General features: G+C 40.5%; 1 protein-coding gene across 1 annotated transcript in view; it reads right to left on the reverse strand.

Annotated features, from left to right (window-relative positions):
* The window catches only part of SAMD3 (sterile alpha motif domain containing 3), a 40,959-nt gene extending 24,907 nt beyond the window's left edge, over positions 1-16,052 (reverse strand). The window contains exons 1-4 of the mRNA XM_075144627.1: positions 15,953-16,052; positions 15,008-15,197; positions 10,820-10,930; positions 308-493 (exon numbers count right to left, since the gene is read on the reverse strand). Of these exons, the coding sequence (XP_075000728.1) occupies positions 308-493; positions 10,820-10,930; positions 15,008-15,197; positions 15,953-16,031 (566 nt within the window). The 5' untranslated portion in view covers positions 16,032-16,052. The remainder of the gene's footprint in view (positions 1-307; positions 494-10,819; positions 10,931-15,007; positions 15,198-15,952) is intronic.
* Positions 16,053-22,370: the final 6,318 nt, after the last annotated feature.

Genomic DNA, 22,370 nt, shown 5'->3' on the forward strand with positions numbered 1-22,370 from the left:
TGTGCAAACAAAATGGAGATGTAAAAGAAAGAGTTGGTATTCTAGACAGTATTAGACACTGTCTGGAGTCTATACTGATATGCATTAAACTGACTATTTCTAAGGCTATCGAATCCCCTTCAAATAGCAAAGGGGACAGCTTTAAGGTTTGCAAGAAATCTTCCTGTTTGACTTCAACAGGTTTCAGGCCCTTAGCCTCCTCTATTTAAGCAAGCATATTAAAGAGAATGGTTTTACATCCATTTGAAAATTTATTTCTGCAGCCAGTAGGTAATGCCCCCAAATAAATCTAACAATGTTTACTCACAGTGATCCTTCTAGGTATTTTGTCATGTCTGCTTGCAAAAATTCAATAATCCTTATTCTCATACTGTGATCAGGGCATTTTTTTTCTGCTAATATGCACTTGATATCATAAGGGAAGTCTGGCAAAGCGTAAGAACTTGTCCACTGCAACGTCTTGTATCTTGCAAAAAATGATTTCAGATTTTTTCTGTAAAAGAAAAGATTATATCATCATGATCACGTCCTTCTGTCAGAATGCAGGCAAGAAGGAAAGAAAAATACAAGCAAAAACTCAACAGAAAGCAAAGTTATTGCTATAGGAATTCGAGGCTTGCTCTCTTGGTTTCTACATGAAGAATACCTACAAAAGTTGCAATCAGAACATATGGGGTTAAGACCAGATGTCAAATGTGAAATGTTTTAATCAGCAGACACTAGAAGATGGTCACTAAGGGAAAGCAGAAGGCGGAGCAGAGGAAGTCACCGGGGACTTGCCACTGTTGCAAAATAACTTTATCTGTCATCATTTACAATGTGTTTTCTACCAGTTCTGCTAACTTACTAGTGAGAGTGAGCAAACAGCTTAATTGAATAAAATACTCTAGACGACATTAGCCAAGACTGTCCTCCCAACGGGGAAAGGGATGAAGGCAGTTATCAGCACACGGTGAAGGCCGTTGTTACCAGCACAATGGCTGGAAACAAAGCAGACGCAGCCTGGAGGTCCCCACCGCTCCCGTCCCAAGAAGGCCATCAGCACTCTTTGCAAATGTCAGAGCCCAGCTGGGGTGAGCCTGCGCAGGATGTCACCACTGGCTACCCAAGTGCTTCCCGCCTCCACAGCGCCTGCCAAACCCTAATTCGGAAGGAACACAGGGAAAAGTAGAGGTAAATTAAGCTGAAAGTCAATCAAGAGCCGCCTAAAAAGTGGAGTGGTTCTGGCAGCCCTAGACAGCTTCCCAGTCATAGTAGTCCAGACCCAATAAAGAAATTTCAAGTGAGAGGTGCCAAAGACAACTAGAGAGTCCTGTTATGTATGTGGTATCACAGCAATTTATGTCTGCTTTAATTTACATTGCAGAAAGCAATTTGGAAACAACTACCAGACTTTTAAAAAAACTTTTAAAATAAAATGCTGTCACTGTAGATGACAAATGTAGATGCTTACATGGTATAAATATACAGATATAGATATCTGAATTAATCATCTGCACTCCCTTTATATTCACTGAGGAGAGATAAACACCACTGAAGGATGACAGAACAATGAGAAGACACCTAAATCAGACCAGATGTTCTCTCTCATCTGTTTCTCTCCACTAATTATGAAGAAAATTAAGATAGTTACCACAGTTGTTGAAATTTACACTGTGTATGTCTCAAGTTAGGAACTCTCCACTTGGTAGGTGAAAGCTCCCACACAAAAACATATGGCTGGACTAGGTAGGCTCTGGTGTCCCTTCCAAGCTGCACTAGATTTTGAGTCTATGAAAGTTATGGAGGGAAATACTGTGAGACTTCAGTCAGCATACACAAGTTTTCACTCCTAAAGGTCTCTATGGTAGCCTATAAACAAGAGCTAGGTATATAAATAAGAGTTGTGATGAGTTTTAGCAAGGTCTTCATCGGGAGGTTTTGCTATCCAGCCTCTTCCAGATAAGGATGTAAAAAAACACCATAGGAGCCACTACCTTTAGGCTGGCAAAATCAACTGCAATACCAATGGATGAGCATTTGCAATAGCTTAGTTTACACCACTTTGAAAGTTTACTATATATCTGGGAGGCAGATTATTTTGGGCCCCTATAGCCATAGTTATAGCCTCAATACCTTCTTTAGTAAGTTAGCCTATAACTCTCAACCTTGTTGACCTGGTTACGCTGCCACAGCATCCTGGCATCTTTTAATGTAGGTTGGTAGTTTGCAAGCTGGTAAAAGCTCTACAGCCATGATACAACTTTACCAACTCCAGCACTACCGCAAACTGCCATGCAGTGCTGAAAAAAAAAGAAAATTGGGTACTGTCATCTCATAGTTATATTAACAGTAGTAGCAGTACTCACAGCACTACCGTTTCCCCATGCAAAAGAGGTACAAAATGGCCAAGGCTGCTGTCTCTCCAAGCTCACCAGATTTTAAGGGACACAGATGGTTAACAGCAGATGCCAATTGTAGTGAACTTCTGGTAGTACTTTACAGTCTCAAAAGAAGAAAAAGCTGCGTGAGAAGTGACAAACATAATCACACAGACACATTCATCTCCTTTTTTGGTGATAAATTAATACACAAATGGGAAAATAAAACCGAACCCAGATTCTGAAACCACTTGGAAATCTGTCCTATGCAAATAAAGTGCAGATGTTCAACGTAGCGTCAATAAGGAGCTCTGCAGCCTACGAGTTTGAACCGTGTACTTCCACCAAATTTACTGATGAAAGTGATGTAGCAGACAGGCTGCAAGTTACTACATACCATTTTCAACATGCTATCTTTAAACTAGCTCAAAAGTGTACAGAAGTTTAAAATGTGCAGTAATTTGTAGCTTTCAGCAGCACTGAAATTCCTGTTGTTGCTAATACCAATGAAGCTGAATTGCCATTTCAAAAAGTGGAACAGTTTAACAGGTTCAGTTCAGGCAAACTGAACTGTATTCAATTACTTGAAGAAAATAAAATTTTCTTGGAGTTGGGATGGCTAATAGGCAGGGAGGTGTGGTAACCCTCCCCTTCACCAGTCCCTTCACATTTGCCAGTACAAAAAAATACTCCAAATTCCATTTCTCTTCAGCCTGGCCCAACACAGAAAATACTTTCTTGCTGTCCAAACAAGATCCAGAAATTCCTTTAGTCTTCACAGTGCAAGAGATTAAATATTCTACTAGCTTTTGCTGAAATCATCACTGTTGGGCAGTCATGTTAAATATGTGCAGTAATATTTTACAATGAAATACAAGTTTGTTTGAAAAGAGACACAACTCCACACTAAATTTTATCCCCAGAAATGCTCACATGCAAACTTGTTTAACTAAAAGAGCAGTTCAGTTAAACTGTACATGCGCTGTGATTTATGCATACAGCTAAGACCTTCTTTGATTGTGGAGAACAGCATTACAGCCAAAGATTTAGGTACAAATATACATAACCTGTTTCTAACCATCCCTCTCTGGTCTTCTAGCTAACCTGAGACAGAGAGAAGATCAAGATCCCAAAACGCAAATTACAACATCTTTTCTTTTCTCTCAGTTCTCGAGACATTTGATGCTGCACCTAAATCAACCCGATGGCTAGCTGCTGCCAAATATCAGTCCCCCTTTTCCACCACTGTCACATGTCTCTACCCCTTTCTTACTGGTACTGGGAAGCCTCTAACCGTGCAGCAAGATATTTGAAGGAGCTACAGTGATGAAGTTCTTTGGTTTTCTTCTTGGTTTAATTTTCTCACTGTTTAAGTCCCCAAAATAGCTGCCCATGAGGTGAGACAAATACCAGCGCAGAGGAAGCAAGCTGATCTCTATATTTAGCTGCAATATGGAACTGCATCCTAAGAAGCATCTCCTCAGCAAGGACACAAATAATCACAGAGCTTTTGACCGCTCAGCTTTTGCAGATGACCACTTTACTTACTGTACTAAGTCACAGCACTCTTTCACACAGCTATTTCTTTCTTTAGCTCCATTACAGCCTTACACTGCTCACTCACAGCATGTTTACTGAGACACAAAACTATAAAATAACATCATTTTGGGAGGAGCCGTTTGTCTCCTTCAGCTGGCAAAAAAACCAAACCAAAACACAAGAAACAATGCCCAACCCCCCCTCCTATGTGAATTATATAACCCCTGGGATCCCTAATCCCAGGGAATATCTTGTTTTCTGCTAAAAAGGCAAATATTTTACACACTTGCAGCATCACCCAGATCATTCGATGAAGGTTTTAGAACGTGATCTCCCAGCTCAGTGTCCTGTGCAACCTCATGCAGAGACACAAAACTGCCTGAATTAGCTCTAACAAGTCAGTAAAAATAGTCTTGGCATCAATATATACAGCTCAATCAAGATAGCTGTGTAAAGTGCAGTAGAGACCTAGAAACAGGTTCAAACACTAGATCATATGACTTTGTCATTTTTAAGCTTCTGGGCATACTGGTAAGAAGGATCAGTTTCCTGCATCTATTTAGTTCATTTCAAAAAAAACAAAAAAGGGGGGGAGGACTTAAAGGACAACTGAGCATATGCATAAATAGACTGTGTGCTACATGCTTTTCTCATTGTATGCCTACTTTACTCCCTGTCCATGAGTCTATGGCACCCATTGCTACATCTTGTATCAGCTTAGGTCCCAGTAACTCAGAGGACATCACAGTTGAGTAGAACCTTGCTGACATCAACGGGTTCCCACATTTGGCATGTCCAGATAAAACTCAGCACATGGGTGGAGCCTCAGTGGGTTCCCATTTTTCACAGGTAAAAGTCTAGCCTTTCGCATGTCTACACCAAACATCAGCAAGAGATCCCTGTTTGAAGATTTGTAGGCTGGAAAAAAGTCCATGTCGACAAAGCCAAGGAAGAAACAGAAGAGAAAAGAAAACCTGGAGCTTGCAGATGTGAAGGAAAGGAAAAGTCTGCAGCTGTAGAAAATGTTACATTTCACTAACACGTGTATTATATGCTTTCAACTTCATGACAATATTTAAGGTTGTAAAGGTTATTTCCATCAAAAGGAAGAAATTATGACAGATGATGAAATATCAGAAGAAACTCTTTTTTCCCCCCCTCTCAATAGTAGGATAAAATAGGGGTCTCTTTTCTATTCACAGTTCCGAGATCTGTGCCAGAAAGATTCTCATGCCTTTCCCTCCATGTGCTTCACTGCCGATTCCTGTTTTCCAGCACAAATGCACAGTTTCCCAGTTATTCCCTAAAGCCTGGGATTTGCAGTCTACCTAGTGCTTGATGATGTCTCTTACTTTTTCAGTTCCCAGCTATCCTTTAGACTGAACAAGAAGTTACCCGCAGCAGCGTTAGCTTCAGCAAGGCTAGGACGCGGGAGCTGACAGACACACCATAGCTCCCCATTTCCCAGAGCAGCTCCAGTTTCAGCTTTTCCTGAAGTACCCTTGCTATAGAAATCATCACATTCAGTACGAGCACGAAGTTACAGACAAAATTAATCAGCTTTAAAGAAAGTTTGTGAGATGCAAACACAACCTTCTAGAGGGGGTCAAGATTTTTTGACAGTTTCCATTCTGAGGAGCTGCATCACGTAAGTGAAGGCTCTGCACTTCCATCTCAGGCGAGGGCAGCAGCTGTAGGTTACAGACGGGGGGAGAGAAAATGCTCCTTGGGGAATCTGACTGACAGAACTGCCAGCTAAATCAGGCCATTTTAATGAAACAGTGTTTATTTGCATTCACCCATGAAAGATGTGTTATACTGTATCCAAAGAATTTTATGTATTTGGGTTTTTTTTGTTGTTGTTTTTATGACTTTGCCAGACCTTAACAAGGCAATGCAGTTAGTATCTCCTGCAAGTAATTTGTAAGACTTGGCTTATTTCTGGTGTGGAAGAAAGGAGATTTAACAATTTTTTTTCCCTGCAAACTTTTGTGGAAGACTCACAGCACCATATCAGTAAGTTCAGCTCTGCTGACCTCAAGCACTCCAAAAGCATAAGTCCAGTCGCTTTGGCTTCCAAAACACCGAGGCAACAAGCACAGAGAAGACATTATTGTGAGTCTTCTCGTTCTTTTAATTTAAGTTAGTATTCTTAAGCTTCCTGCTGCAATGACAGAGACATGAAATGCTGACTTAAAACAAAGGGGCAGAAATTCTGGCAACCACATAAATTGAAAACCTAAATTTAAAGAATTTCCCCCAAGCCCTACACAAAACAACCCAAAACTCACAGATATAACAGTTTTTATGAAGATGGAATAACAATTGAAGTGAAATTATCAGGAATCATTAAAATAAAAAAGAAGAAATTATTTTTCTATTATGATACATCATTCAACAGGGGAATCTACTCTTGAAACAATAAATAGCCTCAGAAGTATTGAGACAAATTCATAGAAGAAAGATTCAATCAATCACTGTTAAAATGAATGGGCTAGATGCAATTTATGGTTTTGGAATCCCTAAACATTAGCTGTTGTAAAGGTATAATCAAAGGAAGCATCTGATGTCTGTACTTCTGAACAAAACAGACAGACTACTTCTTTTCTTCTACTACTGACCATTGTCAAAGACTTAATATGGGTTTTTTTTATGGCTGCTTTTCATGTCCATTTGAACTGACTGAAAAAAAGGTCATCACAACTACTAGAAATAATTCTGATGATATCAACAATAAGGTTTCTGCATAGAAACTAAGAAACTCTTAAGTTATATATGAGGCACAATACAGCTGAGATTTTCTTTGCAGGACTATAGCTGCATATGTGTATACATATAAAAGTAATATTTGCTCTCTTGTGTAAAGGGAGCAAAATAATCTGAAATAATTGACTAAGCGACAATTTTTTAGGCTAGCTACTCTCTCTCTTTTTTCCTTTTTTTTTTTTCATTTTCTTCTTTTTAAAGCACAAGCCTAAGTGTGTTTCTGATGAAACACATTAAACACAGATGAACAGTATCTATGTATGGGTAATGGGAAACAAAGGAAGGAGGTCTATAAAGATCATTAGCAGAATGACGTGTCAAAATTAAAACACACCCCAGGTGTGGCTACCCAGTAGTCAGTGCAGTTGCCTGCAGTCTGACCAGACTAGATGCGAGACTGCCCTAGCTAGGGAGATGTACAGCATCGTTAACGTGGCTCCACACTCAGCTCACCTCCAGTCCCTGTCAGCGGGGTGTTACTAGTCCAGACGTTGCACGAGCACACGCTGGCCGGTGCCTGACCTCGAGAGGGCTTGCAGCCGGCAAGACGGCCCCACTAAGGAAATGAATGGTGGTTTGCAACCATGCAGGCCAGCACAGCCATCCTGGAGATGGGAGAAAAGTTTATTTTCCAATTCATTATTCTTGGTATCAGCCCAAGTTTACGTGGGCACCAGCACCAACATAGCGTCAATGCTGGCAACGGCCTTATTGGTATACAAACAATTAGCAGGCGTGGGTTTAGTTGAACACTGACCACATCTTCCAAATTTGCAGCAAATCAGAAAAGTTCAAGGCTGTCAAGGCTGGCCAGAAGATCCATTATCCTGCTTGTGCACATAAGCCTGCTCTGAGCAAGTTACTTCAAGGCGTTCGGACAGTAAATCTGTTACACAACACTCACGAGCTACAAAACACGTTTTTATAGAAAGAATAAATGTATAAATAAACCTGTATCAGGACATCACTCTTGAAGGAAAACAGCTAGACCATCATATTGGAAACACTGAAAAAGGGATACGTTAAGGACGTCATTTGATAAACAAACACCTTGCGGAAAGGCAGACAGGACGTATAAACCAACCAATAAAAGGTTGGTTTTTCACAGCAGTGTCAGGTATTTACGAGCAATGACAGCCTCTGTCTTAGCAACAAGATAAACACCAGGCTGCCAGGAGCCATCAAACTGCTGGTACTCCGATACAGAAAAGCAGGTATAGGGGAAATGTATTTATTGAATCAACCTCTGTAGCTATCTTACTGTCTTCACAGAAAAGCACTGCTTCAAGATTAATCTTCTTGGGAGTTTAACAAAGAAACTGGCTGGTTTTACTTCTGTAGTTGCAAGCAAAAAGTTATTCCACTGACGTAACCTGCAAACCTCATCTGGTTATATATATGCACAATTTCAATACAAGAAAAATAAAACTATACAATTGCTGCATCGACTTACTCTTTATTTTTGTGTTCAAAAAATCTTCTTTGATATTTTTGTAATATTTAGTAGTACAGAAGAGTGTATTTAACACAGTTGTTAGGACTATCTACACAGGAAACATACAGAGAAACTTTGAGCCAATTCACCAGCACTAACAACACATAAAAGCACCCACGAATTCATTTCAAGCAAAACCATGCTTGAAGCTTGAAGTTATTGAAGCTGTAGTTGCACGGGTCTTTCGGGGAAAAAACAAAACAAAACAAAAACCCAACCCACAAAATTTTAAGTTCTTCTTTTTCAGATTGGATGAAATGAATGAGGAGAGGTTACAAGTGTAACCCTGGCCAAATATCGATCATTTGAACTGTACATTTAAACCAACCCCACTGAATTAAACTAACCCCTGGCAGAACTGACTCTAGAAGTGCTTATATGAGCTGCTCTGCCACCAAGTAAGTGGGTGAGGTGGGAATACCCACTAAGGAAGAGTGGAAATCGTCCTTGTTCTTTGCTGCTCTTCCAAATCTGGCCTGGCTGATGAGAAATGGGTACCTACCCTCCTTCTTACTCAGAATAAGACAGTCCAGAGTGTTTTATTTGCAGAACCACCTCCCTATATTACTACAGCTTCCCTTTCCCCATTAAGTAAGATGAGAGACTAGGGGAAAGAAACACATGCACAGACTTTAAACATCCCAAATTTAATGCAACAGAAAAAACCCGCTAGTCCATCTAACAGAAATACTGATTAACATTATGCCAAAATACAAAAAATAGCCACCATTAATCTGATGTGAAAAACCACTTTTCACCATGGCACATAAATCCATAGACTGGAACTTGAGTGAAAAAACAAGCAACCAACCCACCCAGCTTTCAAAGTGAGTTTATTAGCAGGATAGACAGGGGGGTTACTTTTATACTCTAGGCTAAGAATCTATCAATATATTATAGTCAAAGCAACTTTTTCTGTTCCCATAATCAAATTTCTAAAACAAGCTTCTTTTTCAACCCTTCACAACCTACTTATAGCTGACATAATCCCCTCAAGCATACAAAACATTAAAATTTTCCATCGGGTGTTGAAAATGCAGTAAGTGAGTACTGTAGGGAAAGGAAGGCAGGAAGAAAAGGAAAAAACAAACAAACAAAAAAACCAAACCTAAACTCTACAATATCGCATTTATCAGTGAAGGTCAAGTCATAGACATATCTAAACAGCAGCATTCACCTCCAAAAGTAGTATTTACCTTGGGATGAACCCAGTGCAGCAGCTAATGGGTGCAAGGGCTGTTCAGTTCCACCCTCAGTGTTAGTCAGTTAAAACAGCAGTTTTGGAGAAAGACATTTGTCAGGTTCTCATCTGACCTTTAAAGAGAAACCCTCATAAAATTTACTCAGGTCTTCAAGACTACAAATCATCACAGCTCCACTGACTTTTAGGGCATCTACTACTTCACCGAGAAGGGGCACCTGCATTTACAGCAGCAGACTTCCCTCCTCTTCTGCTCCTTTGCCCCCAGGTGCATTGGCACTGCTCTCTTACAGTCCCTTTCCCTTAACAGGCCATTATGGGCCTTTCAAAGCCAGTACTGACAACATTTGCTGAGAACATTTCCTAAAGCCAGTCTATTCTGGGTTACACTGATTCACACAACCCATTTAAAACTCTTTATACAGCACAAGGTTAATTAATTATGAGTAATTTAAAATAAGCATCCTTTAAAGTACCAGGCTAAAAACCATCATTGCAAGATCATTTTAACGATTTATTCCGAGGGTTTTAAGTGATTTGGGTTTGTTTCGTTGGCAACGGTGCTGACAGCACCTTTGGGTTTGGGTTTTTTGTTTTGTTCTTTTGAAGCTCGGAGTGGGACTTCATTTTAAAAGCATTAACTATGTGATTCACTAAGCCCTCTCCTCTGTTCCCAGACAGCTTTATCCCTAACTCCTTGTTACTTTTTTAAAGTGATAAAATAGATAAAATTTTTACAGAAAGACCTCCCCTTATCTCAGACTGATGGTGAAGCCATCAGTCACATCTATGGGGGAGAAATTATAGCAGGGAGGAATAAAGGGGGGTAATAACCAGCAGGGAAAGCTTCGCAAACAAGAAAACAATTGCCTTGAAAGAGGAACGGCACTCTTTCAACACTAACTGCCCACCTCAAAGGGGAAAAGCATGGGTAGGAAAAAAAAAGAAAAAGAAAAAAAAACACAACAAAACCTCCTCACCCAGCCTCCAATTTTTAAGGCGACTCATTTTGATACCCAAGGAAAATGGAACCAGCATGCCTACCTTCCCAAGTGCTATATTTAAGGTGCCTCAAGCACATGATTTTTTATAGCCATATTCCACTCTGTAATTATTAACTTGCCAGCTTGCTGTTGAAAACACATCTGTAAAAGAGGATTTTTAAAAACTACACAAATAAAGACAAACCTGTATCTTGCCCTCTGCATGAGGCAACATGAGATAGTGAGCAAGGACTGAAGATGGAGGGTAGAAAAAAAACACCGTTAGACTATTTCATTCACAGTCAAATCCTAATAAATTTCTGCTCCTGATGTTTTCTAAATATACCTGAACCTGGCCTCCAATAATTAACATCACTCTTTATAAAGTATCTGTTTAGTCTTAACGAAGCAAAAAGAAGTGTTTATGTCATTTTCAAAAGGTAAGGAAAATTCAGTAACTGCATTATAAACTCACTTTTGCTTTAGCACTCTGTGATCAATTAGTCCTTCTCCATTTTCAGTTGCACACAGATATTTTTTCTGCTCCACAGGACCAGAAGAATTTAACATTTGTTTGTCAGTAGCCCTGAAAGAAAAGAAAAAAAAAAAGGAAAGAAAAAAAGAATTTCCACTGTCAAGTTTTGTGCAGTGTATAGAAAACAGGTATTTTAGGGCTTTAAAATACCACTGGCAGAAATAGAAAAGGAGAAAAATTAACATATTGAATAGTCATGATTTTATGTGATGCTAATGTCTCTTAATCAATCTCTCAGTTCAATTATCAAACTCTGACAAGTTAAAAGGAAAACTGTAAATAATACTGCCTAGTGATATTCTAATTACTACACAGTTACAAAACCCAAGAAAATAAACCTTCTTGGGGTTGCAGGATAACTGCCATCTCCATAGCCTGGCATCTCCTAATCTCTGGGAATAACTAACCACTACAATATGCAAGGGATGGGGTGAAAGAGCACTTTACACAGTATTGTAAGGCAGTTTCTATCCAACTAGAGCCTTGAACACTTGTTTTTTTCTGGAGGTTAAGTCCATCTTGAACCTTCAGGTCAGCTTTGCATTACTTCAACCACTCTAGAGGATCCCCAAATGCCACCTGGTCTCACATCCTGCTGTTCCTGGTTATTTGCTCCAACTCTAGCCTGTCACTAGCACCAAAAACTCCGGATACCCACTTTGCTATGTGCCAGTCCAAACCACTGCTTTCCATTTAACCTTTGCATCCACCTCTCTCCTTCCTCATTTTCCTGTTATTTTTTCTTCTCCTTTTGTTGGTAGAAGCCAACATCAACAGTTTTACCCTGCGCTGGGGGAAAGGCAGAGCTAAGATAGGGGCTACTTACGCCGCCAAGAATTCATGGCAGCCATCAACCTTTTTTTTCTTTTTTTTTTTTTTTTTTTTTTTGGTGGGGGGGGGGGGGGAGGGGAGGGGGAGGGCATAGCTTCCTTTCTGTACCTCATCTCTTCAGAACCTCTGAACTCCAAAGATGCTTTATAAACTGTTCCAGCCTCAGCTGCACTCACACATGCAAGGCTATTACTGGAAGTGACATTAACGTTTGCCAAGTTTATAACAGGAGCTTCCCCTTTTCATGGATCAATACATCTCTTTTTCAGCTATCCAGTTAAAACCAGAAAAATCCAGTATGTTCTCTATATGGCTCCTAGAAACAATCGATCTTGGAATTGGAAAGCATCTTGATATATACCTGGTAACATCTGTGCGAGCTCCTCACATGCACATAAACACAGTTTCTACTGCACGACCCAGAACGCTTCTACCTTACCAGTGACAGACACAAGATGCTCTTTCGCGTCCTAATCCAAACTGCTGGAGATGTAAGTCACATTCGGTGTCCTTTCACAAGCCAGCCTATTGCTTCCACACAGAAAGTGTTCACCTACCATACTCAAAACTCCATGTCCAACCACCGACTTTATTTCTGTTCCTAGCAGAGAGGTGAGCTGAGCACAATTCACACACAGTTAGAAGACGTGCTAAGGACACCAGGATAAACAGGTGGCCAGCCAGGAGTGCACCAACAAGCACTGGGGAGAGCATTCATGCGAGAAATACGGCAGGGAAATACTACTGACAGCTCTTGGAAGTTCCACAGCGGTTTCAGCTGACCCAGAAGGAGACGGCTATGGTGCTGCTTTCTCCCCTGCCCTGAGCAACGCCATCTCCACCCTGGCCCTAGCACTGGCAGGGTGAGCTAGTTCTGGGAACCGGCCTGACTGAGAAATAATTCTGCAAAACAGAAAAGGTAGTTGGTTTTCACCTGGGCTCAGGCACCGCAGGAGAAGGGCTAGGAACACGCAGACTCAGTTTTCACGGCTGTTCTGTGCCGCTGTGGGACCACTCACTCAGCGACGGAGGCTACTAACAGTGAACCTTAGGGCAGTGGCTTTGCGCATGCAACCAAGACTGCAATTCAGCCTAACATTTCTGAGCAGCAGAGGAAACGTGAGTTCACTTCACATATACTCTGTTCCTCTGTGTCAAAGTAGCTTACAAAGAAACCAGTTTTATTACCTTATTTCAAAAGTGTGTCTCAAACACTTTATTCTAGTCATGAGTCCCTGAATTATGTCAAAAGAAATTATTCTTAGAGGACTTTGTTCAAGATGTACCAAACAGACAAAATAATTTCAAACTACATCACTAAGACAAGCTCTCCAGAGCTAAGAAGTGACAGTTACAGCTACCTGCATATGAAGATAGAGCTTTTAGTTTTATAATAAAACACTATTTTTACTGCAGGAGCTCTTCATCACTCTGAACCCTAAATTGCATTTTTTACTCATCCTAAAACACATGACTGAATGCATTTCTTAAATGTGCTTGAGTTTTTTTCTGTGACACAGAAAACGTTTCAGAAACAGCAGCTTATTTACCTAACTTCCCTGTAAATAGAGGAACACCAGCATCTTATTTTCCAGGCAAGAAGACTAGGTAGGGAAAGATTTTAAGGTAAATTATATTCACTAACATTTGAGATTTCCGGCATTTGATTTTTCTGGAGTCTGCAGAACTTCACGGAAAAGCTGTGCCCTCGCACTCCTGCAGCTGTGTGCTCTTTGTGAGACAGAAAGGCCTGACTTGCAGGACTTGAAAAGTACACAGGGAACAGTCACACCTGAGACGCAGTCTAGCCAAACATCCCTGACAAAGTCAAGGATGAAATCTAAATATCCAAAGCAGCATTCAAACTGCCCTAAGCACAAGAACATGTTTTCTTCTTCTGAAATCCCCTGCTGATATCACTATGCATCTACCGCAGTTTGGATGAAGTACAGGGACCACATACAGTAGTCTTCTTCACAGCAGACACCTGCTCTACCTCCAAAGAGGATATAAATCAAGTGCGGCAGGACCCTGGTGCAGAGAACCGAGACCGGCTGTGAGTGCATAGTTCAGGTTTATGATAAATCACACATGCGGTGATGTTCTCTTCTTCCTGCACCCTGCCTTCCCTCCAATGATGCAGGACCATTTACCCAAGGGGTTTCATAAAAACTTCCATGATGACAAGAGGATGTATTTACGTGAGCAGTTTAGTTCTGCTCATGAGTACAATTTGGTTGGAAATAACCCAACCATCACCATTTTCCATGCTTTGGCTTGCACTGTGGAGTCATCTCAGAGTGCACAACCTGGACTCCTTTTGGATGAAGGCAAATGCTACAGAGAATGGTCCACAGATCTACTCCTATGGGCTACTACTATGTACTAATGCAGGCTTAGTGCTAGAGTCCTTTCCTTCGAAAAAAGAGCATTTTGCATCCATGGCAAGCCATTCTCTACTGTCAGAATTCTTTTAGAAGAGACCACTCTGAGACCTCAGGAAGTCTCTCCTCAGCCAAGACATCCAGAAAAAATAATCCTGCAAGAATTACACTAGATCAGAATGGAGGGGAAGGATGGGGGGGGCCAACAAACCAACCCCAAAACCCCCAACCAACCCACATCAAAACACCAAACTAAAAAAAAAGAAAACAAAAAACCCACCAACAAACCACCCACAAACAACCAACCTCTGCCCCTCTCCCAAAAGAAACCCCAAAGAAACAGACAAAAAAAAAAGAAACACTGCTCAACCAAGAGCCAGAACATGCTCAGTGGAGACAATCTCTGTGGAATTTGTTTTCTACAAATGTATCTAGTTCCACACAAGGGGATTATTAAATGCTTACACCTAGATCAAATTCAGAGCTTCCTTTGAGAGCTTGAATTTAAATACACCTGTGACACAAACTCTATCTCTGGCTAAATCATGATTTTACTCCAAGGCTTGCAAACATTTAAAAGTAAGTGCTTCAAAAGCTTAATATCACAAATACAGAAAATTTTAGCTATGGTGAAAGTTTGACAATGCTTCATCCAAATGAAAACTAGGTCCTAGAACTGGAAATGAAGAGCAGTTTAAATTAATTAATGGTGTTGTTCAGAAATGTTGATGCCCTGTTTAAAACCACAAGGCAATAACCTTCTTTTGTATTTTACATGTTGTTAGAGATATTCAAAGTATAAAAAACAGTTAAAACTTACAGCTCTAGAGCTAGTAAATGCAAGTTTTAAAATGCTATGAAAAGAATACAACTATACCCAGACTGATATTTTCTGTGCCATGTACAAACTTACCCACTGATTACTTCTGGAAACTTTGGAGAAGCTGTTTCACAACAGTACGTAAGGGATTCTAGCCCACTTTTCTGTTGCTGGTATTTATTAATCAGGTCCATCAGCACTGCCTGGTGCCCAATCTTCTTCACCAGCTGCTGCACCATACGATCATTAAGAGCCAGAAGAGCTGCTCCACTTATTTCTTCTTCTGCAGATTGAAGGGGATTAAAGAATTATTGTAAAATAACTTTATAGTTACAGTAACATTCTATATGCCTAAAAACATGATCATGGAGGACAGGTCAAAGGCAAGGATGCTTTCTACTGCTGACGGTCTTCTTCCACTGCTAAAAAAATGATGTTTTAGCTACTGTCCTTTCCCAAGCAGTGCCAGGAGTCCTAGTCACTGGCCAGATACCTTCCCCTGACAAAAAGCCAAGCCTGAAACACACAGAAGCAGTGAGCTGATTATTTAAATGCTTTAAATCAGGCCTTGCTTAGACCACAGCAGACTGTGGCTTCATTAATGAAGGAAAGCAAGCTTTTTACAAGAGCACACAACAAATAGCCTGTTCGCATAACAGTTTCTCATGCGCTCTTTTGTAGAGTGTTTATATACTCAGATACAAAACATTTACATGCTACAGTAGCATTATTTCAAAAGATTTATACAATGTAAAATAGGCCCTGTCAAGCCTTTTAAACTGCCAGCTCTGATTTGAGAAGGTGTATCTATTTATATACAGGCTTAATCTCACCCCCCAGCATTTCTGAGAGACTTTGTAATAAACCTGCATGCTTATTTTGCTTTATCAGATCTATGTCAGTTCTCACCCTAATAAATTTCTATGAAAATCTGAAGTTAGCATATATATACATGCCCCAAAACAAGGTAGGCAGTGCCAATTAAAGGCATAGAAAGAAATACTAAACAAACCCCACACAAACAACAAAAATGCTTACCACGAAACTTAGGAACTAGTTCTCCTAAATTTCTCTGTCTCAACCAGTTGCAAACTTGATCAACCGACCAATTTTCCATCTTCAGGTGTTGCAATGGTAAATTTCACTGTGAAATGAAAAGAGAGGATTATTTTTATGCTGAACTCTAAACTGAACTCCAACATTTCGTAGGAAAAAAATGCACTTAGCAAATAATGTTACATTTACATGCTCTGAATAAAAATAGTGCGAAATAATCCAACTAATGCCTGTTGCAAGTGGCAGTTTCCTTGAATTCCTTTCTTCACCTCCTTTCCCTTCCCTGCTTTCCCTCTGCTCTAAGAGACAGCCTCATTCCTTATAAAACACGACCTGCTGCAGTACCATTAACACCCGGGTTTCCACACAGAGAAGAAAAAAGGTGTGAAATTCACCACCACCACGCTCATCAGGAAATGGCTGACATTTCACAGAAGGAAAAAAAAATCCCCACCATCAGAGAAGAGTCTGTCACATGCATGTTTATAGTAAATCAAGCACCTTAACCCTCTCTGCACCACCAAGCAGGTACTCAAGCGAATACTTAACCCTCAATTACCAACAATTAGGGGCAATAAAACTCCTGGAAAATGGAGGGGAGAGGACTACTCCTCCTGTTATTTGCTAGTCCCATCCTTCAGGCTCCAACCCTCCCTGGGAAGATGCAGCGGGCGCACTGGGGAGGAGGAGGGCTGGGAGACGCTCCCGGGGGGCCGCAGGGGCCGGGGCGCGGACCCCGACCCCGGCCCCCGGCTGAATCCAGCACGTACCGTGTGGCCCTTCCCCGAAGGACTGGCTTGATTCGCCAGGGGGGTACATCCCATACCAAAATCAACAGCAACCTCCTCAAGAGAAGATTACTTATAAAGACAAAGCTCGTCCTACTCTGCCTTGACAGCTGAAAACTCTCTCCGACAGTCATTTTCCTATTAATGTGTTTTAGCTCTGCTACATAAAGGAGCACCAAGTGCTCCGTGACTATGCTTGCAATCCACAGCAAACAACATTAGAGGAAATTATTCAAGCAAGTTTTTCAGATGAGAACAGGAGTGTCTGGCATCGTTGGCCGAACATTTCCTTGCTTAAAATACATCCATGCACATACCCTGAGCCTGCAGTGAGCTCCAGGCTAACATGAGGATTCACCCACACAAACCTCATCAGGATCTGGTCCACTGCACTACAAAAAAATGCGCACCATCCTTGAATAAAAACATTTCCGTTTTCATCCTTCAACAACGGAGACCCCCAAAATAGATGCACTTCAGCTTACGCTCTTGTGCCAGTAGACTTCAACAACTTAGAAGGGTTAAGTTTAAGAGGAATGTCTTTCTGAATTACATGAGTGGATTTAATTTGATATGACAACAGTAGCCATACAACTCCTCCCCCAGGCTAAGCAGCAATAACAGGGTGTGAAAAGTCATTATTTGTTGAGAACTCTGGTGTAAATTAAAAATCACACCTTCCTGTCACACTTCTTCCTTGCAAAGAGTAGGGCAAAAAAAAAAGGCTCCAAAAACTTGAAAGATAAAACCGAATGCAAAGCAGAAAGATACTTGCCTTATCAACCAAGCAGTGTAAAAGTAGAGAGATACGTTAAAATGGTGGAAACGTCACCGCTTCATCCTATAAGAAGACTAGCATCCTCGAACAGTCCTGCTAACGCAGACATGCAGATACCAAAGTTTCAAAAAGTGTCAAGCGAACTACAGCCGTGCACAACAATACGCACATTTAGCCCTGTGTGGCTGAGCCTATCGCAAAATGTCCATTTGCACATGGAAATGCAGGGTGTGCACTTTAGGGGGAAGGAAGTGATAACAGTTTAGAGGCTGTTTTAAAAAAATCAGATTATCTGTATTAAGGGTCACTATACACAAATACTTTGAAATGCTTCTTAAAAGTGATTTCACTTACTTGCATACACTATAGATAAAGGAGCCAGGAAAAGAGCACACTAGTCTTCTAGCAGCATTATGGAGGCAACGAGAAAGACTGAGCATGGATGCTGATATTTGTCTTCATTAATGATACTATTTATTACAGTAGCATCAAAAGACTATCCAGTGAAGGGTTCCCTGTGCTCAGTGTGGTAAAACGTGAGTATTTACATTCTTTAATCAACTCTTAAAAGTCAGGACAACAGAAAAACAATGACAACATTTTAAAGACAGACAGTATTTTAACAATTTGCAGCATAACTTCAAGTCAAGTTCATAACAGTTCTAACTGTGAGTGATCCCAGTTTGCTAATAAATACAGCCAATCACTGGGATCCATTTCTTCAAACACCCAGGGTGAATGTCTATCATTAGGACTTAACCAGCCCTGGTTAATTAAATTAAGTAATGAAATGAATGAAAATTAATTTTCCTTAGGATGAGTCAGGACAACACTTGTTTGTACCGTAAAATCCTTCAAGACTGAAGGATGAAAATCTTAGGTTTTAATCAGGTCAAGCTAAAGACCTACCTATGGTACAGATTTCTGCTGATGTAGTTGGTTAAATGATAGCGAGAGATGAGGCTTCTGACCAGCACGCCTGTGCTGGTGGGAGATCCATACTGCGCGTGCACTAATTTACCATGCAGCTTGTTTTATGAGAAGATATAATGAGCTACCATCAACTTGAAGTGACACTTCTAAATGAATGAACCTATATGTCAAAACATTTTAGACAGGAAAAGTGAGGAGTTATATTTATTTTACACGTTGACTTGTGAGAAAGAGTCTATGGCATCACAGAGTACAAATACATCAGCCTTTAACAGGCCTTTACGTGGATGTCACTGAGGTCAGAACTAAGGTTAATTTTAGTACATTTTAGTACAAGAATGAGGAATGTGATGCATGCACATCTATACGTCACAGCTATGTGGTGCATTTTGCACAGGGCCAGGTCTCAAAGTTGCAAGTGTCATGAGTAGGAATTGATGCATACTAAAGATATGAGCAAAGTATCCTGTATGCATTTTTTGATACTATCATCTTTTGGTTTTAACTTTGTATGCATTACCGAGACACTATTTTTTTCTTTTCACTTACTACCAACCTATTTTAAAAATAATTAAACATATATTCAAGCAACTTTATAGAAGGCAGAATACGTCATGTTGGATCCAGTGCTGAGTTATCATGACAAGAACATCAGTTGTCCACAGACCTTTTCAATAATATACAGGGAAATACTCCAAGAGAGGACCTCTGCACCCCCCACAAGAAAATGCCACAAACTTATTGCTGACATTTATCAGGCACGTGCTGGCACGAAGCATTGCACTGAACGCTGACAGAACATGAGCAAGGGAAAGAACATGAGGGGAGGGAATGAAAATTCAAATACCAATGTAGGAGCAAATCTCAAAGTACACATTTCAGTTCTTATTTCCATGCTATTGTAGAGTAAGACACATGCAGCTGCAAAATCAGGAGACGTACAAATATACAGCAGATGCAAGAGAAAATCCGTATCACCTAAGAGTAAGGCTACAGAAGAAGATTCAGGAAGAAAACATGCACAACCATTACTCAGCTGTAGATAGAGGAACAACCCAGACAGTCCTTCTAATCCTTGATCAGAGTTAAGGGGAATACTAAGAAGAACATGTCCCTCTATTGAGCTTATCAAGCAGACAAATTCTTCTGCTGCAGCAATTAACACTGAAGAATATTATACAAATCAATTCTTTCCTTAATACGTTTGCTTATGATTAAATATGCAGTTTCTAGTATCCAAGTTTTTACTATGTGAACTTTAAAAATATTTTCATCTGTACTATCTACAATCCTACTGGAAAAATGAGCTGTCCCGCTCCAGCAACAAGATTCAACCCAAGTACCAAGTTCTCTCTGTGACAGCTGTACAAGTTATTTGGTAATTTGAAAGGAAGAAAAGAAAGTTAAGTTGACTGTGTTTTAAGGTGGTTTAATACGCATACAGATGAGACTCTGTCCTTGCTATCACTGGCAACAGTACACAAGTCATGAAATAATATATTTAGCTATACAAAAAAGTTGCTTTATTTTTTTAAGAGCACAACTTCTGGAAATTAAGCCCCTGTAAAATCAAACCCTTTTATATTAAACTTTAAGAAAACTGTGTCAAATCAAAAATACAAGATTACTGGATATTGAGAACAGAAAAAAAAATCAAGTAAAGGTTAAAAATTCATGAATCACAAAAATGAAATCTCATATACCACGAAGAAAGAAATCAGGCTGAAGGCCTTCCGTACAACACAGGGACTGCTTCAGAAAACTAAATTAAAAAAATATTTTCTTCTTGTAAGTAATATCACACTGAATTCTTTTTTTCCAAGAACAGAAGTACAAATTTCTCACCAGCACCACCTGTACTTTTGGTCATGTCACTGTTTGTTGGCTTAGCAAAGGACTCCAGCTCCTGTCACTGAGCAGTGCAGAGACCTCCGGCACTTAAGCCCTGCAGCGCAATTCCACAGTAGCCTAAATCCCAGGAGTCATAATCCATCTCTCTTCTTTGCAGCCGTCCATGTGATCATGCAATCAGCAGTACAGGCTAAGCTGATAACATAAATTTTTTGCTATGGATGGGGTTTGGATGGATCAGTGCCTTTAACCAACTCCCTGGCCAATTGGGTGAAAATAGATGGTGGAGCTGTATCCCTAGATTCATCTAGCAAGCACAGAGATAAACAATGCATTATAACCATGAAGATTTCTATCTTAATGGAGCATTGATTTGTAAAGTTAGGCCAGAAACCCAAACTGTGAGTAGCAACTATTTCACCTCAAATACAAATTGGGAAATGAACCCATCTCCTTTCCTTCAAATCATTTTACTTGACTTGTACTGGCTCTGCTTCTTGCAAGGTTACTCTTGCTCCCATTCGAAGCCCATTCAAGCTTTCCAGGTGAATAAGACTCATGCTAATAAGATGTAGAAGATGCATAATAATGAGGCTCATCCATTAATTACTGAGAAGGATGGGTGCAAGGTTCTATTATTTGCTTGCTCCATTCTTGATTTAGAATCATAAATCAGTTCAGAGAGCTGAACCAGCAGACAGTCATACTGACCTTGCAAAAAATGGTTAAGGGTAGCTGAAAATAAGGGCTTACCAAGTCTATTCTCATGAAAAAGTGTTGGTGGCGACTTATAAGTGGTTCAGTTGGCAGATCCTCAACAGTGCTAATGTTTGACAAAGTTGCTCTCTGTTGTTCCTAAGGGATGGATACAGAAAACGTTTTAGCCTTGGTAACATCTAGAAAGTGATGCGTATTCTTAAGTGAGTCTGCATAGCTGACCTATGACGTCAGTTGGGGATCCCATGTGGAACCACATGATACACGGCATTTACATGGTTTTCCCAGCAACTAAGTGATCTACACAGTATTTATGCATTCAATACACAAGAGATGCTATAAAATGTATCACCTGATTTTTTTTTTACATGTTTTAATTGTTCTTATTCTGTATTACACACTGCACTCAAAGTAAGATCTTTTCAGCCATGTTTAAACAGTGAAGCAACACACCAGTACAGTTAGTATACATTTTAAAGTGGAAAAAAAAATGTAGGATTTGTCCCTCAGAACTCCTTACTTGCACTGTCCTTCCAGATTCACAGGGAGTGCAACAAACAATTGCGCATCTCTTTTAAACACATCTTATATCAACACATGATTTTTTCAAACAGTGACTCAATCATGCCCAAAGTCAGGATTTGTCCCCTTGCTGAGAAGGGTCTTCGCTAGTCCCTATGAAAGGTACCATCATCAGGCACGGCCACACGTCTGAGATAGCCGATCAACCTCAAAAAGAGCTACTAGCTAGATTAAAAAATGTTTACCAGGCAGCAAAGAAACAAGAACCCTAACAAAGTTTTTGAATTGTCCTGGCATCTGATCAGTTGGATGGATCAGCCAGGTAGAGGAGTGAGAGTTACTGGGACGACATACATGAAAACCCTGAAACCGAACAAACTGCCCTCCCTGGTAAAGACAAGCGACTGCACACAATCAGTTTTGGCCAGGCAGTGACAACCTGTCCAGAGGTCCCTTTTCAGGTGGTCACTGCACAACCGGGAAAACTAGAGCTTGCTACACTTTGTGAATAATTAGTAGGATGCTCACAGCTCCTCACCAGTTTGAAAGAGTAAAGCAAGTGAATGTGTTTGAAGCAGAGGACCAGGTCTGACTAGCTCAGGCATAGACACCTCTGGTTTTTGTTTGGCTCGTGCTGAAGACAGACAGCATGGGGTGGCTGAGGGCTTGGCCGGCCTCTCCTGCGTTAGCCCTTCCTTCCTTCCCCAGCGAGCTGGGCAGGGCACCCCCGGGCAGGAGGAGTCATGCACCTCCCCGTAACAGATACCGATTTCTTTTAGAAATCACCGGGTCACAGAGCGGAGCACCACTG

Source organism: Calonectris borealis, chromosome 3 (genome assembly GCF_964195595.1).
Source record: "Calonectris borealis chromosome 3, bCalBor7.hap1.2, whole genome shotgun sequence".
Classification (NCBI taxonomy): domain Eukaryota; kingdom Metazoa; phylum Chordata; class Aves; order Procellariiformes; family Procellariidae; genus Calonectris; species Calonectris borealis.